The 26,844-nt window shown below is 39.3% G+C and overlaps 1 protein-coding gene across 29 annotated transcripts in view; it reads right to left on the reverse strand.

Annotated features, from left to right (window-relative positions):
• The window catches only part of DLG2 (discs large MAGUK scaffold protein 2), a 982,417-nt gene that overhangs the window by 78,657 nt on the left and 876,916 nt on the right, over positions 1-26,844 (reverse strand). For all 29 annotated transcript variants that reach the window (XM_039718578.1, XM_039718592.1, XM_039718586.1 and 26 more), the window contains one exon: positions 10,549-10,663. In XM_039718578.1, coding sequence (XP_039574512.1) covers positions 10,549-10,663 — 115 coding nt within the window. The remainder of the gene's footprint in view (positions 1-10,548; positions 10,664-26,844) is intronic.

The following is a 26,844-nucleotide window of genomic DNA, read 5'->3' on the forward strand; positions in this document are numbered from 1 at the left end:
AGTATTCTCAGGAAAATAGAACATGATAGACAAAGCCTGGCTGGTTGCGTAAAGATGGGAACAGCAGAAAGGACTGAAATACAGCTTTGCATCTTGAATCATCTGTAAGAGAGTGGCAAAATACTGCTTGATGGCCATTAGGCTATGCTTTCATTTTGTCATTGATCACCTATGATTCTTTTCTCTCCAAATTGTCTTACAGTCTCTGCAGAAAGGAGTAATTACTGCAGTGGATATCTGCAGCCTCTACCTGGACTCTAAAATGCCTCAAGAGCATCAAGAGGAAAAAGCCTGTCTGCAGAGATAGTGATTTTTAAAAGAAAAAGATTACAGATCTTTCCAGCTCTCATGGTGAAACAAATATTGATACTTTTTGGAAATGGGAAGGACAGGTATTATTAGAAGCACACTAAGGTAAAAAGTATTCCAACCTGACATAACTAAAATCTAAGTGGTTAGAAATATAAGGTTGTAAAACCCCCAAAGCCTTCTATGTTGTTAAGTAACTTTTTCTGCCCTAATTTTTTTCCCAAAGCTTTCATCTGCTGCCCTCTACGCAGGACCCTTTTAAGCAGCTAGAAAGAAGGTGTAGGAGAAGAAATAGCAATGTGTCTTTTTCTGTAAGCTTTCTTTTTCCTGCCTTTTCTGGAAGCAGGGGTTTGTATAGAAGTAGATATTATGCTGTGCTAAGCAGGTGTTTTGATAATTACCCAATATATTGGGTGAAAGAATGTGGTTGCCTTCAAGGTCAATTAAAAAGTATAAGAAGAAGAATCTACGGGAAGTGGGTGAATTTATTTTAATTATTATAATTCCTGTTTGGCAAGGAACATCTGGCAAACTCTTCACCAGATAACTCTGACAGTCTTTGTTTATTTGCTACGTTAGTAGGTAAGGCAATCAGAGTAAGGAGTTTTAAGAGATGAATGAGACACACATAATCAGTCTTCAAAAGAGATGGAGTTGAAGGCAGAGCAGAATGCAGATGTACACACACACACACACACACATACACACACACACACACACACACATATATATATATATATATATATATACACACACACACACACACACACACACACACACACACACACACATATATATATATATATATATATATAGACACACAGAAGGATATGTTAATCTCTGAAATAATTTTTTACTCCATTTGTTTGTATACAAGAGGGACAGACACAGGGTAAGCAGTGCAAGACCTGCTGGGGCTGACACGCTGAGCTGGCTCACCTTGGACACCAGCTTCAAGTACTGACCAGCACCACACAGGCACCACTCACAGCAGAAATAGTAAAGTAGCTGCATCTAAACCAGGGTTTACTCAACAGCATGTCAATGAAGCCTGGGAGGACCTGATTAGTACTTTTTTTGCTGTTACAAGAGTGGGGTGTCAGGGAATGACTAAATTGAGCTCCTGAGGAGTTCCTTATGAGCTCCAATTCAGGTAGGCAATTCCCCAGATCCTTCCAGGATCAACACAGCATTATTACAATAATTTCTATTTCTAATCAGAAGTAAAAGGGTCAGCAAAGACTACTGGTACCACTTAGCCTCATCACTTAACTTGGTGGGATTTCCTTGCAGTGAAACTAAAGATCCTCCTCATTTGTCTTTATTGGAAGGAACTCTGCAAATTCCCACTACCCTTTTCAGAAGTGTTATGTCCTGTTTCAACGCAGCTGATTTGGAGAGCCTGTTCTATAGTGGCTTTATGATTTTCTATATAGGATTTCAGGTAGAAGACTCTTCAATAGGGTCAAACATCTTCTTTCTCTCACATTTACCACTGTGCTGTGTGCAAATGCACATATTTAGATTTCCAACTTTGACTGTATTCACACAAGCTTTTATTTCAATAGGCCTTTGTCTCTATGCTCATGGTCTAAGCTACTGTCTTGTACTTTTCCAGTGGAGAGCTGCACACACTGACAGTGTTCTATTATAGCTGTTGACATGGAAACATCATAAGCAACTATTTGTTGGATAAGACTGCTATTTCACAGGGAACAGACACAGCTTAAATGCATGTTTTGCTGATTCACTTTCAGCCATTTTAAGCCACAGACAGTTTATCTTCACTTTCACATCCCCCTCCCCTTCACTGATGGATCATGTTCAGAGTTTCTGCCTAGAAATGAGGCTGGAAACTGTGTCTATCTTGGTTATAAAAATTTCAAACAAATCCTATTCCCACATGGGGCCAAGATCTTCAACCTCATAATCTTTTGGCTTGGATATTATTCTAGCTGACACTTTCTACTCTCTGAAGCAGAAAGCAGACAGTCCCTCTAGGGAACGGGAAGGCAAAATATATGTGCAATGAAAAGCTATTAAGGCATCTCCTCAGAAAAGGAAAAGGTGTGCTGCTTCTGTAGAGAAGACATCATGTCAAGCAGATTAGCTGTTCTGGGCCATTATTTTAATAACTTATGAAACAGAACAATATGGAAAATAGCCAAAACTGTGTACTACTTATGCCTGCTGAAGTTGCTAATAGAAAAGCTGTTTCACACCAGGCATTAATAATGCTGCACTGAGGACATGATTTCCTGTCTCACCAAGTTATTTAAAATAAAACAAGTTTTACTGAAAATATAAAGATAAGATGACTTAGACAAGAATGGCTTTGATATTCTGCAAGCTGCTTTATATTCTGTTTTCTGTTCTAAACTTTAGGCAGGATGTGTTATCTCAGATTCCTGGAGGCTGTGCTTGTTTCACACAGGGCTCGGTCCTTCCAGGTGCTCAGTACTGTGTAAGATAGCTCGTAATTTTGAGCACAAAGTAGTCAATGATTTGCAAAGCGACAACCACATAGAAATAAATCTACTTTTTGCCCCTTTTTTGCCCCAGCTAGAGAAACACCCATTGATAAAAGGCTTGGTGGGCTGCTGGTTCATGCTGCAGCTAACGATGCATCACACCGCATCTCTGGGAGGGGTGGGCTGAACTCATTACACACCCAGCACCTAAGAGCAGCAGATATGATAAACATGAAGATGTGAAGGAAAGAGCTGGTGTCAGATGCAGAGATGAGACTGTTTGACTGATGTGTTTACATGTTCAGTTTTCACTCTCCATTAACTGCTTAGTCTTTGTCTGTGAAATGTTAGGAAGAATTGCAAACAAACATCATTTTCCCATAACTGTTCATTAGTATCAACACTACAAAAAAGGAGCAGATGAGTAAGAAATGCAGTAATTGTTAGGAAAAACTGTAATAGCTTATGAGGTGGCTGATAGTTTCAACTGACTATATATCAAATATATCTATTTTCACAGTCCTAGGGTATTGGTGAGACATATTGTTGTATTTACAGCATTACATTTTAGGGTGGTTTTTTAGCACCGAACTGCTATCAAACTATAAACCTGAAGGCCATTGAATTGTGAGTAGTTCAAGATTAATAATTCTCACATACATCTTTCAGCTGAGAACGGCACCAGTATTTTAAGTCTTAGCACACTTCACTTAAGCACCTGTGAAAATTTCACTGGAATAATATAAAGAAATGTGAAATTCTCACAGTTCCCACTGACAGCAAGAGGCCACTTAAAAAACCAAAACAACAAAACAGTTTCTCTCCAGATATTCTCTGTTCTTCAATTTTTAGTTGAAGTTTTAAATTTCTCATTTGCTCTGCTCTTAGCAGCAGAACAATGAACTTGGTAATTTTTGCAAATGCCTCTAAGCATATAAACAGGTTGAATTTTGTAAGAAGATATTAGATTTGCTTTGCCAAAGACAAGAGTTGTTTCACCTTCCTTTTTCATTTTACAGATAATCACATGTTCTGCAAACTAGATGCTTTTGCCCTAAACATGAAATTCAACACAATAAATAAAAACTACTGGATTTACTTCCCATTGTATTAGGTCATTCTTATATTCCAGTGTATCACTCATCCTCCTCAATGCCTCAGTGTTTCTGATAATTAATGAAGACCTGGGTGAACAGTTACTCAGTGATATGGTTCAGCTCTTGAATGACTCCCTAGAGAAAAGGTCTCTAAAGCATGCACAGTGATCCTCCTTGCTTTGAAAAATAAAGATTTACACTATTGCCTTGGTTCTGAATCTGAGCAGCTCTCAGTGGAGCCAGGGAGAATATTTGTGCCAGGAGGATGTACAAAAGATTCTTATTTTCAGAGAAAGAACCACTAAAAAGTAGTAATTGAATATTCAAACTCTTACTCTCCATGACATGTGAAATGAGTGACATTTCAACAATTCCAGTCTGAAAAGGAACTTCAAGTCAAATAAGCCATTTCATAAATTTAGTGTTTGTGTGTACCTATCTGGCCATTTCCAAACTTATCTGCATTATACCATTTATGACACATTTTCTGAATGCATGTTTCCATTCTGTGCTACAATTGGGACCATTCAATTGCCCAGGAATCTGAGGCAAGTGAAAAAACTGTACTAAAATTCCATTTTCCTCCACTTACTGTTCAGTAAAAGGAATTCTAATAGTTCTATAATGCCATTAAACTACAGGCATGGCTATGTAAGCTATCTCCTCATTAAAACAAAAAAATAATATCTAGGTGCCAAGCTCACTCACATTTGCTCTCCAGAAAACTGTATTTCAGTGACTTTCAGTGCTGCAAAACCTGAAAGAAACTGCAGTTTGGATGCTCCCAGCTGCTGGAGTCATAAACTCACCCAGCTTGATGTCCATGTACTGGGTGTATTTGGATCTTCAATAGTGCTAACTAAAGTGACAAATGAAATCAGAAGTAATCCTGGGGAATAATAATGTGGGCAAAAAACCAGCCCAATTAAACAAGACTGTTTGTGTTTCCAACCTATGTTGCAGAAGAATGCAGAGACAACAGTCAGAAGCTTGAAGTCATAGCTTCTAGATGTGCATATGAACACACGTGTGTTTGTGAGAGAGCAAAAGAGAAAGATTTTGAGTGTGCATGGGATTCAGGTCACACAACATGAAGTGTCTCTAATATTGATGTTTACATCTCAGCTAATCACCTGCGGCTCCTTCCACTCAACTGTGAGAAATAGACATTTTTAGGGCACGATTCGCCTGAGCAATTTTAGATGTCTACTTCTGCATGACATGAATTGTACTCTGAAAGTGCCAAGTGCACTCCACTGACTCGAGAGATACTAGGCAACTTGCTTAAGTGAAGATTTTTGCAATGTGTATGTAGATGTAGCAGGTAATTAACACTAACGTATCTATTTGAATTTTCTTTTTATATACATATATACATACACATACATCTCGCAAAAAAATATTCTCTCTCCTCCTTTTAATGAGTATTTAATCATGGCCATTTCATCCCTCTCTCTGGTTTCCTCAGTACCTCCTTCTGAAAACACTGGTGCAATTATCTCTTCATTACATTTCTGCTTCCAGACCTACATAGTAGAGCTTTCCATCACCCAGTCTGATCTTATCATGTGTTCAGGTTTCACTACCGTGATGTCTCCAAGAATTGCATTTCTCAGGTGGATTTCAGACTGCATTGCAACCAGCTGGGTAGATTCACAGGAGAATTCTGCCCATGCAGCCTTGACCTGATGTTCACTTGCCTGAGGGGGTTCACTGCTTCAAAGAAGACAGGGAGACTGAAGATGGTTGTAACAGACATTGCATAGAACAAGCTCTGGATATCAGACTCAATCTTCACAAACTGCCTCAAATGAATTTCAATTGTAGCTCTGAAAACTTCAAAACTGAGAATTTTTGTGATCTTTTGAAAATCAAAGTCTTTCTAGTGGAAGACGTCCCTGCCCATGGCAGGAGTTTGAAACCAGATGATCTTTAAAATGTCTTCTAACCCAAACCATCCATGGTTCTATGGAATGGCAACATGCTAATTCCTAAGTTCAGGAAATTTGTGTAAAGGTGTCTAATACCATTGTGCTCAGAATGAGAGTAAACCACCCAAAGTACCTCAGCCTTGACTTCCCTTTTGCTGAGTTAAGTTGTGATGGCAAATCTCCAGATTCTTCCTCATGGCTCAATAAGAAATGAACCAGAACACACACATTTTTGACACATAATACTACATGTTTGTATGGCCCATATCCATCACAACTATGAAATGCTTAGCAATAATTCCAGTTAAAAGAAGAGAAAAATGTAGTGGACTAAGAGGCATTTTATAAAATAAAATGTGCACGGTGCAAAGACAACTGGAAATAAAAAGGACTGGAAATAAAAAGGTTGATCATAAGCATCTTCATCTTATTGGGAAGAGCCTTGGAAGAGTGGGCTCACTTCCCACTGCAATGCTTTTCCATGCACAGTGGAGAGGCAGCTGCAGAACTTCTGACATTGCAGCTGGATGCAGTCCTGTCCCAGCCCTGATTTCCATCCCCACCTTTACAGCCAACTGCACCATTCATTTTGTACTGATATATTTGAAAGTAGTGCAGAGGCTGAAACAGCTGCATTTCAGTAAACTCAACCCTTCATACATGGCAACAAGGAGCCCTGATGAGGTGAAATCAGGTTTGATCACTGACAGTAGTGAACAGACTTCAAGCAGAGAAGTGGCAGTGAAAGGGTTGGGGGGTGTGAAGCTTTAGAGTTATTTCTGCAGAGCAATACACCTCCACGGTACCTGCTTGTGGCTTTAGACAACTGGAATTTTGAAACATAAACATTATTTCAGAAGTTGTCTGGTTTGAATAAAGCTTGAATGGTGCAGTGACTGTCTATGCTAAGCATATCTCACTACTTTTCATCTCTAAACCAACACCAGACACTAAGACTGCAGTTTGGGTGCCAGATAATTCCTGAAAACCTTTGCTTTTCATGAGCAGTAGCAATTACTGAAGCATCTACTCTTATCCTCAGAAATCTAACACAAGTACTTTAAGCTCAGGAATAATCTAGTAAAATAACAGGAAAACTGCTTAAGCTCTGTTTTGTCCAAAGTTTGGAAGTTAAAGTTTCAGTGACTCCAATTCACCAAACTTTTTAAAGAACTGTATTTCTCTGATGCTTAACTCTTCAAAAGGCTGTCATGTTCCAAAGCCTGTGAGTTCAATAACATGATCTGGCATTTCCTAGGAGTAGCAACAGTACCCATACGTAACCTAGAAAATTAACTGCTGGTATGGACCTAGGAGGACAAAGCAAAGCATGTATTTATGTCAAGACAAAGAAATATATAACCTTACAAGAACAGATTTTAAAACCTTGAGCTAAAAAGACAAAAAGGAAGACCTGAATTTGCATAAGACCCTGCTATGCATGTATATAGCACATAGCATATGTGTATGGTAGCTGGTGATGTGTTTGTTTATTCTCCTGGTTGATCATGAGCTGATGACTGAATTCCAATGACTTAAAAATTATAATAGCAGATTTTTTTTAGCCTATTGTTGCAGTTAGTGAATTCAATTTAAATTCCTTCACTTTCACCACCAAATAAGGCATGAATAATAACATTTTCTATGTTTCCTATCCATTTCTGCATTTCTTTCTGTATTTCTTTTCCTCGACACATTTAGTGACAAAGAGGTTGTGAACTTCCAAAAGGACTAGAAATATTTCCTTCTCCTCCATCCTCCCTCCTGGAGACTCATATTTTGCCTTTAGTGTTGTGGACTCTCTGATGACATCCCAAACAGAGATGCAGGGTCTGTGATAAAAAGGCAACAGGCAGCACTAAAAAAAAGAATCCAGGAAATTAATGGGAAATATTCCAGGAAGTGTCAGAGAGACAGACAGAAAAAAAAGAAAAAGTTAATACAAATCTGAAATACCAGAGTAAGCAGAGATAGAAGATCATGTCAAAGAGCTACACAATTTCTCTGAACAAGTAAATCTTTATTTCCTTCCTGTGTTGTTTACAACTACTGAAGTGAGACTTTTAATTGCTTTTAGCCCCCTACTTATGGTCCTACATTCAACCCTTTAACTCTATATTACATTTTGTCTCACTTAACTGAATATAGCTCCTTTCACATATCTCAGTGCTATGTTTTTTTAGTAGGGGCTGGATGGGGAAATCACAGACTGCAAGATAAAGAAGAAATCCCTGCATGCAACAAACCCCACCTGCACTGGCACAACTGTCGCTTTATTTTTTCTCACCCTCTTTTGTTGGCTTTTCTATGAGCAGGTAATGACACTTATTTTCAACTATTACAACCTATCTGGATCTTAATTTATTTCCTTGTGTTGCCTAGAATGTAGTGATTTCCTTCAATTAAGCTTTCTGGTTAAAAAATAACCATGCTTGCCATACTCAGTGAAGGACAGCAAAATCACTACATCCCAAAGAATTGAAAACAGCAAACTTGAATCATAAACTTGGCATTACAGCTAGAGATTTACAACAACATATGGTCATTTGCCTCTAGCTCTCTTGCACATGCTGACTAAAATAATCCATTGAAACAGAAATGTCTTGAATTGTAAGAATAGAAATCAAACGCTAGATTCTAGCTTTTTACATGGGCCCTGCCTGTAAAGAGTATCCATAATGAGAAAATTTTCATCTTTTAAAACAAGTACATTTCTAAGCCCACATTTATTTTTCCTGAGTGCCTAACATAGACACAAACTACCTTTGTAATGAGTGCATGTGAATTGAACTGACAGTGACAAGCACAAGGCTGCAGGTGCTACTGCACTACCAACACCTTATGGTAATATGTGAGATACAGAGCCTCTCAAACAGGCTGCTCAGACATGAACACAGCCAATTGTGTGGGATTGAGAGAAAAAAGTAAACACTAAAAAAAGTGACTGAGGCTTTTGTGGCTTTCTGCTTCAGAGGTTTGGGGCATTTCTTGGAATGACTGTGGAATAAAAGAACAGGTTTTGCATTTGTGGTTTGGGAAGTGCCATTTAGATAAGCAGCTAAGACATCAAAGGCTCCTGCAGTGAAGCACCAGGGCATAGCAGCTTAGTGAGACAGATCACAGCCAGAATTCATGAACTAGCAGAAAACCAGGCTCATCAGTGCACACAGAGCAATACTGTGCAGAAGAGGTAGGCTAGTGCAGATGCAGCACAGATAGCTTGGCTCAGAGTGCAAGTTAATAAGCCTCTGTTCTCAGCAAAGCTTCCCAGGTCAATGCTCATACAGGGGGGATCAAGCTTTGTTGCTGTTCAAACTGCAGTAAAGTGTTCAGGATCCTGGTGTCAGCCCTTTATGTGTACACCTCAATTAACCTGCAGTTGCTGGCTTGGGCTTCTCACACCATTACTCCCTCTACATTTTGGGTTCCTGGCTTATCTCAAGAAAGGAAGCTTGGATCTATCCTCCTTGCACACACAATTGTAGCTTTTCATAAACGCAAATGCAGGGAGTTGACCAAAGCTCTTGACAACAAAGTCACTCTGGTCTGGAAAAAACCTGCTTCAGGTCAGAGAAGATAAGAGATGCCTTGAAAACTTCAACACTTCTAATCTGACCTTGCCCAAGAGCAACATCACTGGTAAGAGTGATCCATCTCCCTTCAGTTATTGCTCTTTCTGACAGCAGTACCAATTAGTGCTCCATGTGGTTGTTGCCCATTAGAACAAGACCCTTCATGCTAACATTAAAGTTTTCCCTTCCTTCTCTGCTACCTTACTCCTTCACGCTGAGAGCATAATGACAAAATGTGGAATTTAGCCTTAATTGGATCTCTGCAATGTTATCACCTGAATTAGCTCCCCTGTGAATAATTATCACTGCCTAGAGGCTGACAAATTGCTTCCCTCTACTTCATGATTGTCAGGAATTTCAAATTATATGCTGAGCATGAGGAGGATAGAGGGGACAAAGGGGAGAATGAAAATGAAAGCCTAGAGGAGCATAATTATTAAGATTATTAAAATACTTGACAGAGTGCCATAGTCTCCATGAGTCCCAAAAGGGGACAGTGACAGCTGGGGCAGTTGGGCAATACCCACTCTGGCAACAGATTCATACAGTCAAGGTGAAACTACAACCACTGCTCCCAATAAGTGCCAAAGGTAATTCCTTTGTTATTCACCACCCCATTTAAGCTATGGATAGCAGCTTGTTTACCATCTCATCTGCACATTTGGTTTTGCTATGTAGATGGCAAATTCTTTGCAGCAGAGGCTGATAGAAGGGCAAATGTATGTGAGGGGATAGTAGCAGATTGCTATGCATTTAGAATACATATAAAAGTTTGTGTTTTGCAAGGAAAAGTCTTTGGCACAAAGCTGCTCTTCCTGAGAACACTCATTCCATGTCTGGGCAGGACCTCACACAGAAACACAATGTGTTGTTACTCCACAGTATCCATCTCAGATATTGACAGAGATAAGAAATGTTTATCTCATAAACCCAAATCACTATAGAAGTGTAATGCTCTTTGCAGGTTGCTTGAAATGTTCAAATAGGGCAAATAGGGATTTTATCCAATTTCCTCAGTAATGATGCTGTGCTTGTAAGATGGATGCATTTCTCAGCTCATTTCAAGGCACTTCCTCAGACTTCTTTCCCACCATGCCAAACCAATACACGTCAGACACAGACAAGGTAGCTGCTGACATATTCCCAGGAGAAGGCTCTTCCTGCTTACCTGACATACAGTGACCTCTTCTGATTAGTCCTCAGGGAGCCAGACCCAGAACTCATGCTGTGATTCATCATCTGCTCACGCAGGTCATGGATTTTTGCCTCAAATCGAGCGTACTCTAAGGAGATAAGAAAACCCCAGAGAACAAAGATATTTTAGTTTTCTTGACCTACATAATCATTAGGGCTGCTAAATGCAAATTAACATTAAATTAATGAGTGTAAGGCAAGTCTTGAAAATGGAGATCTAATAGAACCTTGAATTAATGTATTATCTTAGGTAAATATACGCCCTTTTTATTGTGGTACCTGAACATTGCAACACTGGCTAGGTGAGGAATCAGATATCTAGACCCACGGTCCGGCAGTTTCAGGAAAGGAAAGGAGGTTTAAAGTGTGTTAACAATTATCTTCCAGTCTGTGGAAAGGATGTTGAAAGCAGTTTTCCACTGTATCCTTCATCCTTCCAAACAATGTGATACCTTGGTAGGGTCAGTGGGACTGAAGTTATTAATGAGTGAAGCAATTATTGTAAAATCCCATCAAAATGAAGGAGATATTTCTATGCCCAATTATCCCCAAAGCAGCTGGAAAATCACTGTTTGAGCAACCAGCCACCTTTTTTACACTGCTCACTGAGGCTTGGGCTCTGTTTCTTTTAAATAGGTGAAGCCATTATCTTGTTCTTAGGCTGGGTGATCCAGAAACTCCAAACCTAAGCTGCACAACAATGGCACAGAACTGCTCCCCCCACCTCATTCACCTCCATAGTTCTATTGGTGTCTCTGCAAAATGTTGTGACCTGCTGCCCAGCAACATGGGATCAGCTGGAGCCATATCATTTGGTGAGACTCCTCTCTGACAGGACACAGCCTCATCAGTGGTCCCTCAGCTGCCTCCCCTTGCTCATCGTGTGACTCAGTAGGCTGAGCTTTGGTTTGCAAGAAGAAAGATTGGGGTTTTGGAGACAAGCTCTAATTCCTTGAAAATGAGAACCTCCAGCCCAGAGAGCCATAACTCAACCTAAACCCAGGAAATCTACTGATGTGAGCTATAAGACTAAGCTGAGGGGGTGTACAAAATACATTTCAGTGAGTCAGTGACACTTTAAAGAGTAAGATATTGCAGACTGATGCCAGCAAAGAGAAGATGATGTTCCCTGCACCTCAATGTTTTATTTCACTGACGCCTTCAAAAGAAGGGTCCCTTTCCCCACAGCAGGGCTAAAGCAGAAGTGAAACCAGCACACAGGGTTTCCTCCTCAAAGAATGGAGGTACATGCCACCAGATCCCACCACCTCCCGGCTTAAGCAAATAAATCTTTACAGTGCATTTATAACCCATTGCTCTGCATCTTGTTTGTTGCTGTCTGAACTATGTGAAAATGCTGTAAGACAGCAACATTCACATTTTTCTCCTAGAACTCAGCATTATTTTTGTTTGATCATTTGCTGTTCCTACTGGCTCAGTTCCCAGAATGTCTAGATGCTTTGCAACAACTAATTCATTTTATTCCGTGCACTATACATTTTCATTGGATAATAACACTTGACCTTTCCAAGATCCCACATTTTGCACAGACAATAGCCATCTTCAAGCTGGCTTAGCAGAATGGTTTGATTTGGGTTTTGTGTTTGAGGTTTTTCCCCTCCTCTCTTGACATATTTTGCTTCCCTTTCCACTGAATTTCCTTGGCATTACCTACTCAGTCTGTTAAGTGACAGTGGCTACTTTGCTTGTCAGCTGGGAACCACTGCTGTGGTATAAGACTCTTCAGTCTTCCCACATACCTATGACTTCACTGACTGCAACTGAAATTCTGTGTGTCAGGAGAAGAGAAACTCCTACATGCAGACTGTATTTTAGATTTATTCTGTAGCTCATTTCTTGCTCATTTCTTTCACCTACAGTACATCTTTAAACTTCTTAGAGATTTAAAAGCACAAATTCTCAGTGGAACTGAGGCTCCTATAAACTAATTTTGGTTTTTTTCTTTTTCGTTTTTTTTTTGAAATGGAGTTTAGTTTTGAAGTGTTTATCCCAGTGTAGGATTTAAGTTTTCTCTATGTGAGTCATATTTGTTCTAATCTCCTGTGTTAGAATTTATTTAGTAAATACTCATCTTCTGAGCAAAGCTTTGTTTAGCTTATATTTCATTTAAACAAATCTAACATTTCTTCTTGGCAAATAGGAAAGGGGATCTTGAGAACCAAGACTTGCATTTCTCTTCCTCATACAGTATCAGCCCTACACAAATAGAATATTACAATCTAAGGCTAGCTACTAGCTCTCTTTCATTTATGATTGATACACTGAAGAAGAGAGTAAACATACAGTGTAATTCAGCCTCTTTAATGTTTTACATCTGGGCAGCACCAAGGATATGAATGATCTACAGCAGAGCAACTTTCCCTTTAATAAGCATCCCCATGGCAGGCTGACTATGTAAGGTGTGGGAGTAACTCCCAGATTTAGACACCAATCTGGAGAGTGAGAAGAGAGGACTGAAAATCTGATTTTCTCTAGCACAGCACCCAGCTACTTGCAATTTGAACATCAGATACTCAAATGACTACAGCTTGGTCAGATGATGATATTGCTTGTGTTCTGACTTTAGAGCACACTTGTAATTTAACCAGTTTCGACTGTCTGTAAACTTATTCTGAGTTCAAGAATCTCTCTCTGTCTGGGAGACCTCTTGAAACCACAAGACACATTAAAAATTGTCTAATAAGTGTGATGGAAGCTCAAGGTTCAAGGTCCTCCTCCCTGCTTGATACCAAAAATTACTGAAGTACTAATGATATTCTGTTACTTTGTTTCTTTAGCTGTTTTTCGTTATGGGTTTAAATACACAGATAATTTGAAAAGAAAATTTATGTGACGATATTTTCCTACTGTACCTTCTTAACATTTTTTTTGGTAAATAATACTGAAATGTACCCTTGTCCCCTCTTCCTGGGTCAAAAATTGCACTACCATCAATGCAGGCAGTATTTAACTCAGCTCAGATCAGTTTCTTTAATCTCAGTCCTCCTAGTTCTCCTACTGATTCTGAGATACTACAGTGACAGATGCATTTAAAACGTGAACAGAAAAAGAAACATCGATGCTCTGCCATCAGAACTGCTGTGATAGTTCTGCCTACTGGGAAAGAGTCCTTTTTTCTTAACACTTCTTTGTACGTTGGGTCATGCCAGGAGAGTTGTCTCCTAATAGCTTTGCATTTCTTAGGTGTGAAAAAGGACAGTGCTAAAGTCCAGAAAAGCATTTCATTCTTCCTTCAAATTCAGCACTGCATCTAAATAACACACTTTTCAAGGCTCCTACACAATTAAAAGGACACTGAGGTTGTGACATACTCACAAAATATACAGTCAAAGCCCATTCACTAGCTTCATGCTCTTTGAAGAAAGGGAACACAAAGAACACGTTGCTACTAGAATGCTTCATTAGCAAAACTTCCCAAATTTACTACAATCCATCTGCAAAGTTCCTACCTGTTGCCTGATGTAGTAATGATTTAACAACTCTGGTAGCTTAAGGAACTGATAAAGCCAAACATGAGGCTAGAAAGGCAAATGGGTGAGCAAACTGCAACCTATATTTTTTCTGGGGTCAGAACTGATGATACAATGGTTTGTGCTGGCCTGTGGTTTTGGGATTGCTGCTGTAAAAAACAAGGGCAATAGGGTGGAGGGAAGTGTTTGTTCATACACCAGTTTAGAGGAGGCCCAGGTCTCATGGCAGTCTGGGCAGACCTGAATTTGGCTGTTCCAAAGACACTGATAGGACTCCTTGCCCCTGGAGAGGTGGAGCTGGTGGCACTGAATGTGGGAGAGGAGATTGCTGTGTAAGGGGTGTCCCAGTTACAGCAAGAGCAGGACCAGCTTTCAGGGCTCTGGCAATGCTGCCACAGGCTAATTCCCATTTGGCTGAGTGTTTGCCAACGTTGGCTCCAGTTAGCTCTCTGGTCAGTGAGGAGACAAAGTCAGCTTGAATGGCTACAATGTCAAGTGTCCCCAAGCCAAGCAAGGCCAAACCAGCACATTTATCAAATAAAGACACCAGTTTGAATAACTAACGTTTGCCAGCTTCATACAGGCCATAAACACTGAATAAAGACAGGTAGCTGGTGATTTCCCTTCCATCTCATTCCAACACCCTGCCCAGTGCTATACCTGTGACTCATATGTATTCTAACCTTCAAATATTGATGCAATCCTTTCCTTTCCAAAGCACTTGGACATGTTGAATGGTCTGGATAGATCTTTGGGAGTAAACTTCAAACAACTTGAAGCCTCTCCTTAGCTTGCATACTGACAAATCAAAGCAAGGCAAATAGCCAGCCCTCTTAAAAAAACATCTAAAACCTCAAATCCAGAGTGATATACTTCATGTTTATCTGGCCAAGATAAAAAAATCCTGTGATCTACAAAATCTTGACTAATCCACTTTGGTATCTCAGGCGATGCAGATGCCAAAGTTTTACTGGTGAAGTGATTTAGATACCTAAAATTCTGCCAACTCATCTACCCACTGTTCAAGTGGGGCCCTAAGTGGTGGAAAGGAATTTTTTTAACACACAGACACTGCTCCCTTTTGAGCTTCCTATGACTCTCTTTGGTGGTCCATGGTCAGACTTGGTATGTGAACTTTTGTGAGTCTGATTACTTAATACAAAATTCTCTTCATGTATCATGAGTCTTTACAAATATCATGAGTTTGTGAGATTTGTGATGGATGTAAAAGCAATAATGACAGTTTGGGATGAATTTTGCTGTGATGTCCTTTCATATACATGGAGCAAGAACTTCTATTAATACAAGCAGTATATTGAAATTCTAGTTTAAAAAATTTTAAAATGAGTTCATAAACAGCCTAAAAGACTGAGAATACAAAAAATACTTGAGAACACAAGACAGCTCCTGGAAATCTTTGATGCTTTTGGGAACCAAAAAAATGAATGTGAGAAAGTAAACCTCAAAATCAATTAATTTCTGAATATAAAAATAGCAAAGATGAAGATATTATATCTCATGGCTTAGTGCTACTAAGCATGGTCATAAATATAAAGACTAGCTATGTTAAATGAATAAATATTCTGCAGCTTTTCTATGAGAAAAAGTTGTGGAATTTTACAAAGCTACACCACTGTTATTTTTCACTTTTATGTTTATAACAGAGATTGTAGTATTGATTGAATTTAGAGAACATGATAACAAAAAACCCTCATCCTACAAGTAAAGCATAGTTGAGAAACTGAAATGCTGACATATGATACAATAATGAAAATAACAGTTCAGCAGCCCAGTCCATGTCTTTATCACTTGAGCACTTTTAGTGCTGGCCCCTTTAGAGAGATAGAAATTCCTTCTGGCAGCAGGTAGCAGAGTTTGCTTTCCTGTGTAAGTCAGGATAATCACTGTTTGCTTCTAGATGATAAGAGGTTTACTGAACAGTAGAAATTCAAAAATGGAAGGTAAAAGTTGAATTGTCCAATTTTAACAGACTACACAGTTTAAAAAACCCAAACAACCAAACAACAAAACACAAGCGAAACCGGAAGGCATTAGTAAGAGACCTCAAAAATGGTATGTTGAATAGCTCTAGAAACTATACTAAAGGAACGGCTACCAGACCAGTTTCTCTATGAATATCAATTGGTCATAATTTCAGCGGATTCAGGCCAGCTCCTGTTCTATTTATGGGAACACAAACTGTATGGTGTCATGGACTTATTGCCTTGGACATCTGAGACAGCAATGTGCATAACACTATGATTATGATACTATTATTGATGCTATTTATGTAAGTTTTTTTTCCTTTGCCTCCTCTTAGCAAGTGTCCTGGCTTAATAGTGTAAGATTTAAAATAATATAACAGATTTTTTTTATTTTTTCCTAGAGTGAGTGTTCTTCCATTTCTGTCCTTTGCTCACAGTGTTGCCACTGGTTTATATGTGGAGGTGAGAGGAAGATGAGCAGACCAGCATCAAGACTTCCAAGTACTGGGTCCAGTTCTGCTTTTCCACAGATTTCCAGTGTGAAGCTGTGTGAGTCAGAAGGAGTAACTCTCATCATACGATGACAGCTACAGCAGAGATACGGCTGCTAGATTGTCACTGTGTCTCTGCCTATGCCTGCCAAGGGCCCAGCACTCCACAGCCCTGGAACCCTCTGAAACTACCGTAATACACATGGAAAGTGAAAGTGTGTGCAAAAGGCATGAACTGATAATGCTAGTATTTTATGTCTTTGGATTTTTTTTTTTTTAATTTGAGTCAATTTTTTGGCTGGAAGTATTCTTTTTAGATGTAGGGGTTCAATTCTGTAGCTGCCTGATGTTGCAAGTGTTCACACAGCAGGTTAATGATGGTGAAAAATCATTGTGGTAATCTCTGGTAATTTTGTAAGAAAAACAAACAAACAAACAAGCAGTACAGTTCACTGTACCTTTGGTTCTTTTATCTGCCTCTGCCATGTCTGATGCTGGCCACTGCCAGGGACGTAGCTCTGTACAAGACTGGCTTTGGATTTTATATTTTATTGTCAATACTATGTTTTTAACAAGTAAAAAAAATCTGTTAGATCTACTGTCAGCTAAATTCATGACTCAACAGGAAACAACTGCACACAATTTTGATGCAGCACTGGCCTTATTGACCGGAGAAAACGCTGTTCAAAAAGCCTTGCTCCATCCATGGTGCACTGCACAACAGAACAAGTGATGCTGCTATTTCTTATCAGTGATATAGTTCCTTGAGTTCTCTCAAAGGAAATGAAAACCACAGATTTCAATACCGAGGAAGAGAAGACACATTTACATTTTATTAGATTTTATTACTTTGACTATATCTACCTGCTTTTATTGAAATATTTTCCATATCCCTTTTCAGGAACTTTTCAAAATTAATGAAACAGGCATTTTTACTGATTTTACTGGTTGCTTTTCCCTTTAAAACTTCAGCAAAGTAGGGCTATTAATGTATTTATTCTTTGATATTGTTTGGTTGTCTTCTTTACCAATACACAGGTATTTACATTTCAGCCTGTATTGTAATTAAAAGTTCACCCTATAGATTTGATCGGCATCTGGATTTGTTGCCTTAATATCAACACTGAATTTATTTTATTTTGCCTTATTACTGAATATAACTCTTTCTCCATGTGTTGCACCATTAGATACAGCCCTCCCTCATTTTATGTTAGTTGTAAATAGAAATACCCCATAAAATGTATCTTCCTTCCATGATACCTTCAGAAGACTAATAACATGTTCTACTTCTGGTCATAGGGAATATAATTCCAAGCCAAAGCAGTCTCTACAAGTTTTAGATTCTAAGAATCTCTTCCTCCTAATGAAAGAGATGCACTGAAATAAGTTAAGCTATTAGTGAGCAAGAAGGACTATCCTACTGAGATGTTATTCTACCTGCTCCCTTAAAGCCTATCCTTGGTTCAGGAAGTGTCATCTTGGACCTTCTTGGATGGAAACTTCCAACCACTGAAGAAAATTCCAAGCAATTCAACACCTTTTGAAAATAACCCCTCACAAGACTTTGAGGAGCTCTATCCTGCACAGGATTTTACTGCAGTCTCAAAAAATCACCTCCCTGTTATTTTGACTCATGTACCCTGAGCTAAACAGAACTATCTGTGTCACTTTTTAAAGTTCCCTGAGGCCCAGACTGAGCTAACACTTTGGATAATGTTGTGTGTACACATGTCCAAGAAGGATCAAGGCAAATAAAAAGCAGAGTTTCACATGGTCTGCCTTGGCAGTACAGTGTGAAATCTTGGAAAAGTTGGACACATCTCCTCAGCCCTGGCATCCAACTTGTACAGCTATGCTCACTCAGCAGAGCAGCTTATGTCTCATTAACCTTGATAGCTCTGTAGAAATTACTGTTTTGTACAGTGCACATTTCAAGATCTAGCTGGTGTTTTAGGCACAAAGTGACTCTGTAAAGGTGGGGGAAAAAGAAGAAAAAAAAGCAGCACTTCCCTGCCTTGGAATCCTCTTTCTTCAACAAATATTTATGTGAGATGTTGTAAAGGAACAAAACCTACTTACTATTAATAGCTAAGCTAATTCATTTAGCTACTTTGGCACTTCAGGCTAGTGCTGGAAGACCATATTTTCAGACATTTATTCCATTTCCACAATTCCCCATCCACAACCATTGCCCTGGGGCATTTGTTACTTATTATTTTTGCTTCATTGGTTTTTTCTTGCTTCTTCTTTTTATCAAGTGTAGTTCCATTTCTTGGGAGCTGAGCATATTACACTGATATCTTAACAAAGATGCTGGCTTAGCTTGCTTAAGACATGAGCTGGTACAAAGAAACAACACAGAGCTGACTTTAATTGTGGAGTTTCCTAGGCCTGGCAATACTGGGAAGGCAGTTTGATATTCTTAACTAACCCTGTAACTACACTGGATACATATTCCTCTTTTCCAGACTTGTAAATGATGGCAAATGATTCCTACCTGCCTTCAGCTGTTTATAAATTTCCTCCTGAGTGTCTCACCTGTCAGCTACATGGTTCATGTGAGTGTTCCCAAATCCCTTTCAATAAAAATGGATGGGGTTAGCCTGTGCACTGTATTTACGCTAACCTGGCTGAGTGTGACTGATCCAGAATGGAAAGCACTCAGACACAAATATATGGATACAGAGCTGAGAGCACACTGGTGCAGATGGCATCTGCCCCAGCACTGCTGTATGCAGAAGATGCCACCTTGTACTACACCATGCTGGGAAAAGAGAAAAAGGCTACAACCCTTCTTCACCTTCTCCAGAAACAACAGCAACTTAATGCGACTAAGGAGGCACAGGATCCATCTAGTGTGAAACTTTTTGAATAAAACTGGAAATGTAGATCAGTCTGACCTGCCCAATGTTCAGATCAAAATGAAAACATGGAGACGTTCCTTAATCAGGGCTCAAAATTCCCAAGTGAATGACGAAAACTTACACAAAATTCCACAGCTAAGACATTATATGTTAGCTTTGTACTTATACTCTATGAAATTCTGACATACTCAGAGTGGGAAGAGATATAAAAAAGGCTCTGAGAAGAGACTTTAGAGAAATAAAGAACTTTCTTACTGAAAATAGAGTGATCTGGAAGTTAATGTGATTTTATTAATTCCATAAATCAGCATGAAAGTTGTAGCTGACAGTAAAAAACTCGACCCATAAATCATTTAAAATCATCATAAACCAAAGCAGAAAATTAAACAGTAGCAAGAATACCAATAGTACCAAAGGTAATTATTCACAGAACAGGACAGCCTTACACACTACCAAAGATACAGAGATTAGAAGGACCATCAGTAACAGAATCTTGGCAAAAGTGTTATGAAAATAAACATGGATATACTTTAGGCTGAACTGTTTTGCATTTACGATTAATACAACCTCCTAACATTGGAAATGCCATTAATAAATGATTCACTCATTTATTTCAATATCTGCCAGGTAAAAAACTACCTCCCCCTGTTACCACCACTTTCCTTCACTCAGCTGTGCTGCTCTTCCAGTCAAAGATATCTTCGGCAATCTCCTAAGGTTGCCTGGAACACTCTGTTCAACTAAAAAGAATTCAGCAAAGACTGGAAACGAAACTATCCATTTTCACCATTAAAAAAGCCCCCAAACCCTTAAAACAATCCCAAATAACCTAAACAAAAAAGAAGAAAATGGATAAAAACATTACGTCTTGTGTATTGATCTTTTCTAAGAGGCAATATTTAGAGCAGCTGCAGAATCGTATTAGTTTGCTAGAGCTTCCTGATTAAAGGGGAATTACTATTTCTCATACAAACAGGTAATAGGGAATGGTTCAGCACATTACAAGCTTGAATGAATTTAAACAAGACAAATACAAATATTACCTCAGGGTAAGTCATGCTTCCTGCATCCCTCTTAGCTTACTATAGGGAATATTTTGAGTCCTTTGCAGTATGTTGTGCATTGGTCCACTAATTAGAAATGGAGGGTATAGCTATAGCCTGGATGCTCAGAAATGTTGTTTAACTTGAGCACCAGATCATGCAAAATTGGACTAATGTCTGAAAAAGCACTTTAATACCAGTAAATGCTTTGCAATTACTGCTGATATCGTTGATCTTATCATTCACAGAACCACCAAACCCCATAATTATGGCATAAAACAGCTGGAAAAGGTTTCCTTTATCAAGTCCAAGTCCTGCTTTTACAGAAAAACAAACCCTAAAACATTGTGCACAAACTGTTCAAATACTTTCCTATGATAAGTTCCATTTTGGCATTTCACAGGTGTTGGAAGGCCACTCAGAGCACCCACTCCTCAAACAGGTAGACTCATTCTTCCAGCTGAACACGGCTGAAGCTGACTTAATTGGCTTTTACTCCAGCACAGTTCCTCTGTGTAAATTGCTCTTTTCCGTTGTACATCGATTCTCATGGCAGATTTAGAGAGAAAACACAACTTCACCCACCCATTTCCGCTCTGCTAAATAAACAAGCCAATCTTAGTTAACAAAGAAAATGTCAGTCAGTCCTTCAGGAAGCAGATCTCTGCTGTCTCCCTGCTGTGCTGGTGAGCCATGTTGCAGACAAGGCTTATAGATCAATAGAAAATGGAAGTACTGAAAACTTCCCACCTGATATCCAGGCTTCTTATATTCTTTCATGATTCTGACAAACATCTTAGAATAAGGATGGCAACCTCTACAGCATTTCCCAAGGACCAGCTGTTTGTTCTCTGGAGTAAGTAAATACTTTGTTATCCTTATGTTATTTGTTTATTAGTGGTTTCCTTACACAAAGTCAGTTTAATACATGCATATCTGTCTGTCTATCTATCTATCTATCTATCTATCTATCTATCTATCTATCCATCTATCTCAAGCTGGTTACTCCACAGCTCTCTTTGTGCTACACTGCTTGTAACTGTTTAGGATGATCCAGGTAGGGAAAAGCAGCAGATCAAGATGATCCAAGATGATGCTTATGATGCTTATGATTAAACAGCTTTTAGCACTAAAAAATGTCACATCCATAAAGCTTTCAGAGACAGTTTGGACAGGAATGATCAAAACCTATAAACACTTCACAATTTTTTTTGACAATGATGAATGATTTAAGTTTCCTATACACACTCTTCCAAGAAAGAGATGTACTCAGAACAAATGAGAGAATTGGGTGAGATCATCTGGGAGTATACTGTGGTCTGGGATTTGTGATCAGGTTCCTAAGTGTTGTCTGTGTCAGGACAATTGACTGCACCTTCTGAAGCAAATGGAGAGGATTTTGCTTCGACTGCAATGCTGTATCAAATTGCACTGCCAAGCATTTCCCAAGGACAAACAGGACTCTCTTACATGGACGCCAGGCACCAGAAACCTGCAACTGGAGCATGGGCCTGATTTCTCAGAAGTAACAGGAGATGAAGAGGTTGCCAGTAAGTGAGCAGAAGGTCTTTGGGGGACCCTAAGTCACAATTAGATATTTTTACAGATGTTTGCTAATTTGTTATTAAAGATCCTCAGAGATAGAGATATATCAACCACCCCAAACAGTCTATTTTCATGGTCCACTCTTTCTGCAGCTGCATTATTTCCCTAATGCCTCATCTTAAGCTGTTTTGGTGCTTTTTAAGATTGTTCATTCTAATGCACAACGAATACTAGAAAACAATACAGCAAACTGAAATACTTAAAGACTAACACTACAGTAAAATTACAAAAAGTAATGAAAAAGAGGAATGCAGCTAAACAGGCAAGCAGGGATGGTTTTGCAAAGGTAAGCCATTTGAAAAAGTCTGAAAGTGCCAGAAATGAGACCTTAAAGAAAATTACTGGATATGAATTGGGACAGATGAAGCTCATTACTGCCTGTGGCCTACATGCTATAAAATGGGTTAGTATTGCTACAGAAACCTTTTTGGTGTGTCCCTGTAATTAGCACAAACTATTATTGTAATTAACTGAGTCCCCTAGTACCTGCTGCAATGTTCATGGCTTTAAGCAGGTTAATGTGAAAATTAATTTGTACTAATTTACACAAGTTCAGTGACACCCAAACCAATCTGGCTGCAGTGACAATTTGTGAAATAACAGTATTTTCTTGTTGACTTGCACAAGTCACCGAAGCTTCAAGAATGTCACATAAACCCACCTTAGCTTTCACTTGTGATAAATTTCCATCATCTTGGGATAAATGTATTGCGAGACTCACTCCTAAGTGGATAAGTGATGTACTAGCTCTTGACATATAAATTAACAGGATAAAAGATTTGGGCAGGTTCTTTAGCCTGGTCAAGGGGCTGGCTGGTCTCAGAACAGACAGTTCTCCAGAACGAGTTACCTTTTCATCTTGTTTGACTTCCAGGGCACAGCATATTGCTGCTTGCACACAAGAAAGAAGATAAAATTCTTTTGTGCACAACACCTTAAGTCCAAGAGACTGTAGGATAATTCAGAGGGACTTGAATTCTTCTCAACTTAGTCCTGAGCAGGATAGGAAAATAATAAGAAACAACTACCTGGAGGACTTAGAGACTTGAAGTCAAGCCAAATCAGAGAGTGGTTCAGTGTTAAAGGATAGAAGAAAGAAGATAATTTGTTTTTGTGCTTGTTGCTTTTTATCCTTTCACTAAAATAGAACACCTTGTACTGGACAGACAATTTCTGTTCCCTGTTAGCTTTAGGCTGGAGAAACACTGTCATCACCTGTAGTGCAATAGACAAAATTAAGCCTCACAGCTTGAACCAAACTGTCTTGTAGCTGTGACTATTGTTGCACCTTCTGGACAGTGACTGGCTGTGCTAGGAGTGGCTAATTAGGGCTTTTTTGCTCTCTTTTCTGCAGTTGGTGTCAAATGAACTTTTGTACCTTGCCTTCCTTCAAAGGCATGCAGTCCCATCTGAGTGGTTGTTAAGAACACCCAGAACCATCACTCCTTCAGCTCCAAGCTGCTGTCCTTGGTCATCCTCCTGCAGACCTGTGCTACCACAGTAATGTGAGGGCAACAGAGAAAAGCCCGACAATCTCAGCACATTCCTGGACCCCTTCTGGCCTCACCCACTACCTTGTGGTGGGCAGATGACAGGAGATGCTCTCCAGCTCTGACAAGGAGATGGACACAAGTGAGTAGAGCTTTCCTTCACAGCTTTCCCAGCTCCTGCATAGCAAGGAAGGCAGCAAAGCTTCAGGTTTTCCAGTCCTTCCACCCCCTTTTCTGCTCCCTGGGCTTATCTATAACATCACCAAAAGCTAAGCATCCTCTCAGCATCTCCTACAACCCTCAGTACACAGGGGCTGGTGAGCAACAGTTCTTCTCCACTTGCAAGCTGCCCAGCATGTGTCAGTGTGCCCTGTGCCTCGTTGTTTGCCTGCCAGAGGGGTTAATCTCCCCATTTCTTTCCTTTCAGTCATCGGCCTCACCTCTCCACCATTCCTCATAAATTACCTGTAAAATAGTTTTTAAAGAATACAAAAGCCTGCTTTCTTCTCCTTCTCTTCAGCACCACTTCTCTTTTGTCTTTCCCTGAGCCCTCAGTGTCCTACCCCCTGCAGATCTGGCAGGATCATGAACTGTTTAAGAACCATGTAAATTTCATTCTCCTTTTTATAGTTATGAATATTTTTGTTTGTTTGCTTGTTTGCTTGCTTTATTTGTTTCCCTAACTTCTGCCAAGCAATGAGCTTGTTTGGTCCAATTTGAGTCCATTCTTACATCAGATATCCATCTGAAGAGTGGCCCATGGTGATTTTAGGTGCATTTTGCTACCATTATTTTAATTTTCCTTTTCACAAGGTCAGTTAGTTGAAAATCAAGTGAAGGGAAGCTGTGCTGGGGGAGAATACAATAAAGTGAACACAGGGCAGTGAAACTACCTCTTTTTTCTCTAAAATGTGATGCCAAGCTCTCTGGAAGCTAAGTAAATCACATTGGTTTATATAATTCAATTTTTAAATTCTATTGAAAAAGGAATTGTAAATGTGTAAAATTGCAAAGGACAAAAATAAAGTTTTGTTATTTTCTTAAAGGTAAACAGAAAACAAAGATTATCTTGCTACTTCAAGCTTAGAAGACCCATATGAAGTCCTAATGACACTGCAAATACAGCTGTAGAATATTTTATAGAAAACTTTCAAGGGGGCATAATACTTCTGTTCATTACAAAAAAAATATGTGTCTTTGAAATTATGAGCCTAGTTTGACTTTCATGTGTTATTAGCTCTCAGTGGAACTGAAGCATTTAAATTGATTGTAATGAGACATTTGCAGACACTATGACTGCAGCAGACCATTCCTGTTTGGAGATGGCTGGCACAGGAGGCCTCTAAAAGCATCCCAACAGGGAGCAAGTGTCATGCACTGACAAAGGAAAACAAAATTCAGCTTTGGAGAGGTCTGCCATGCAGCTGGCATTGCTGTGCAGGACATGCCAAGTGGCTGCTCTGAAGGCAAAGGAGGGCAGCACCCTTCAAAGACTGGGAACGGATGCTGCTGGATAAATGCACATCTGTTTTTAAACATACACTTGTGAATTTCTGCCAGATGCTAAAACAGAAATAATTAAACATCTAGTTGAAAACAAAACAAAACTGAATTGAAGCAGAATTCTCAAAGCAATAATAATAAAAATAATAACAATAAGAACTTACATCTCTCTCTGATACCAGGATGCTGAAGGTGAATCTATTCTGAGAATTGTAAGACTTCTTATCTTGTGACTTCTACCTCAGCTTCTTCATCTTCAAAAGCCTCTCTCACCCCATCAACCTTCTCTACTTTCTGCTACAGTTTAAATACAATTCAGTGAAGGACCTATATCAGGGACTCTATTTCTCTTTTCTCCCCTCATCTTTCTCCATTTCTTCGCTATCTAATTATGCCAACAAAGTGGAATAGCCTCTCACAATTACCCTGTTTTTATGAAGCTTGTAAGAATTTCATAGCTCTAAGACTGACGTGAAAGCTTGTCCATGTTTATACACATCCTTTTGTTTATTAATTTCTAGTGCTTGCATAACCTAAATTTCTAAGGCAAGTAACCTGAAAAAAGGATTATGAAATACTCTGAAGAGAAACCATTGCAAATGTGACAGCTGCTAAGAATCACTATGCCTTTCCTATTCCTCCTTCCCCTAGAGGTTACTATTGTTGCTGGCTGAGGAAACAGCTGCAGCGTGCTCACAAAGGGCAGAAAAGGCCTGGAGAAGACAGATTTGCCCTTTGGCAGTTTGATGTCTTGCTGGAAAGCTTGTCAACCTTATTTACATTTTAATTTGCATGCCAGCCACTACAACGTTTTATATTCATATTCTCCTTTAAAGTATCTCCTTGACTATAATCACAATGACCTTTACATGTCTTTCCCCATTACCCTCTGGGCTGCAGTCCCTGCTCACTGGGCTATCCAGGGACTAGCAGCAAGAAATGTCAGGCTAAGCATGACATTTATCCAAACAGTTGGCTGCTTGTTAGGTAGACTTAAAAAAAAAAAAGTATTTCCTGTAGGAGATTAAAGAGCAGTGTGGGCAATGGTCACATCCTGCTAAAGGAGAGTGGTGAGGGAAAATCCTTTTCCTCCAAGACTGGAGCAAAACTGGCAATGTGCATCACCTGACAGTGGCTACCCTTGGGAGAAAAGAAGGCAGGAGGGATGAAATTGGGCAGTGACTGATTACTATTGACATTATTTTTACCATCAGACTGACAACAGAACTTGGCAGGATTATGCTCCTGGCTAGTTAAGAGAAGCACTGCCATAAACATGCCCTGCTCCAAATAAATCAGAGCACAGGCACAGAAGTATCGTGCATGCATTAGCCCCCAGCCTGTCAAGCTGCTACAGAAATGCATGGTTTTTCTTACACTCAAAATAATGCCAGTTGAAAACATACACAGATGATTCAAGGTTTTATGAGCACTCTGTGGCACCTTTCAGTCATTACAGAAAAGACTTTACTGAATGTATTTTAATCAAGTAAAGCTTTCAAAGCCACTGAAGTATCCCTGGCATAGAGAGTGGTGGTTTAGTTGTTACAAGCTAATCCTGACTTTCTGACAAATTCACCACTTCAGGATTTCCAAATACAGAAGCATCCTCTTCTCAGAGCTACAGAGAACACTTCTGGGGATATGGTTATCAAAAATTATTTCAGACCCCATAACTTCTACATTTATGATTAATTTTGATAAACATTTACTTATAAACATTTTTTGGATCCTATGACTATGAACAGACATTGTAAGAGCAAGGCCAAGGTGGGTTGTACCATATCTGGGGTGAAAG

This window comes from Passer montanus, unplaced genomic scaffold (assembly GCF_014805655.1).
Source record: "Passer montanus isolate IOZ18808 unplaced genomic scaffold, ASM1480565v1 scaffold4, whole genome shotgun sequence".
NCBI classification, from domain to species: domain Eukaryota; kingdom Metazoa; phylum Chordata; class Aves; order Passeriformes; family Passeridae; genus Passer; species Passer montanus.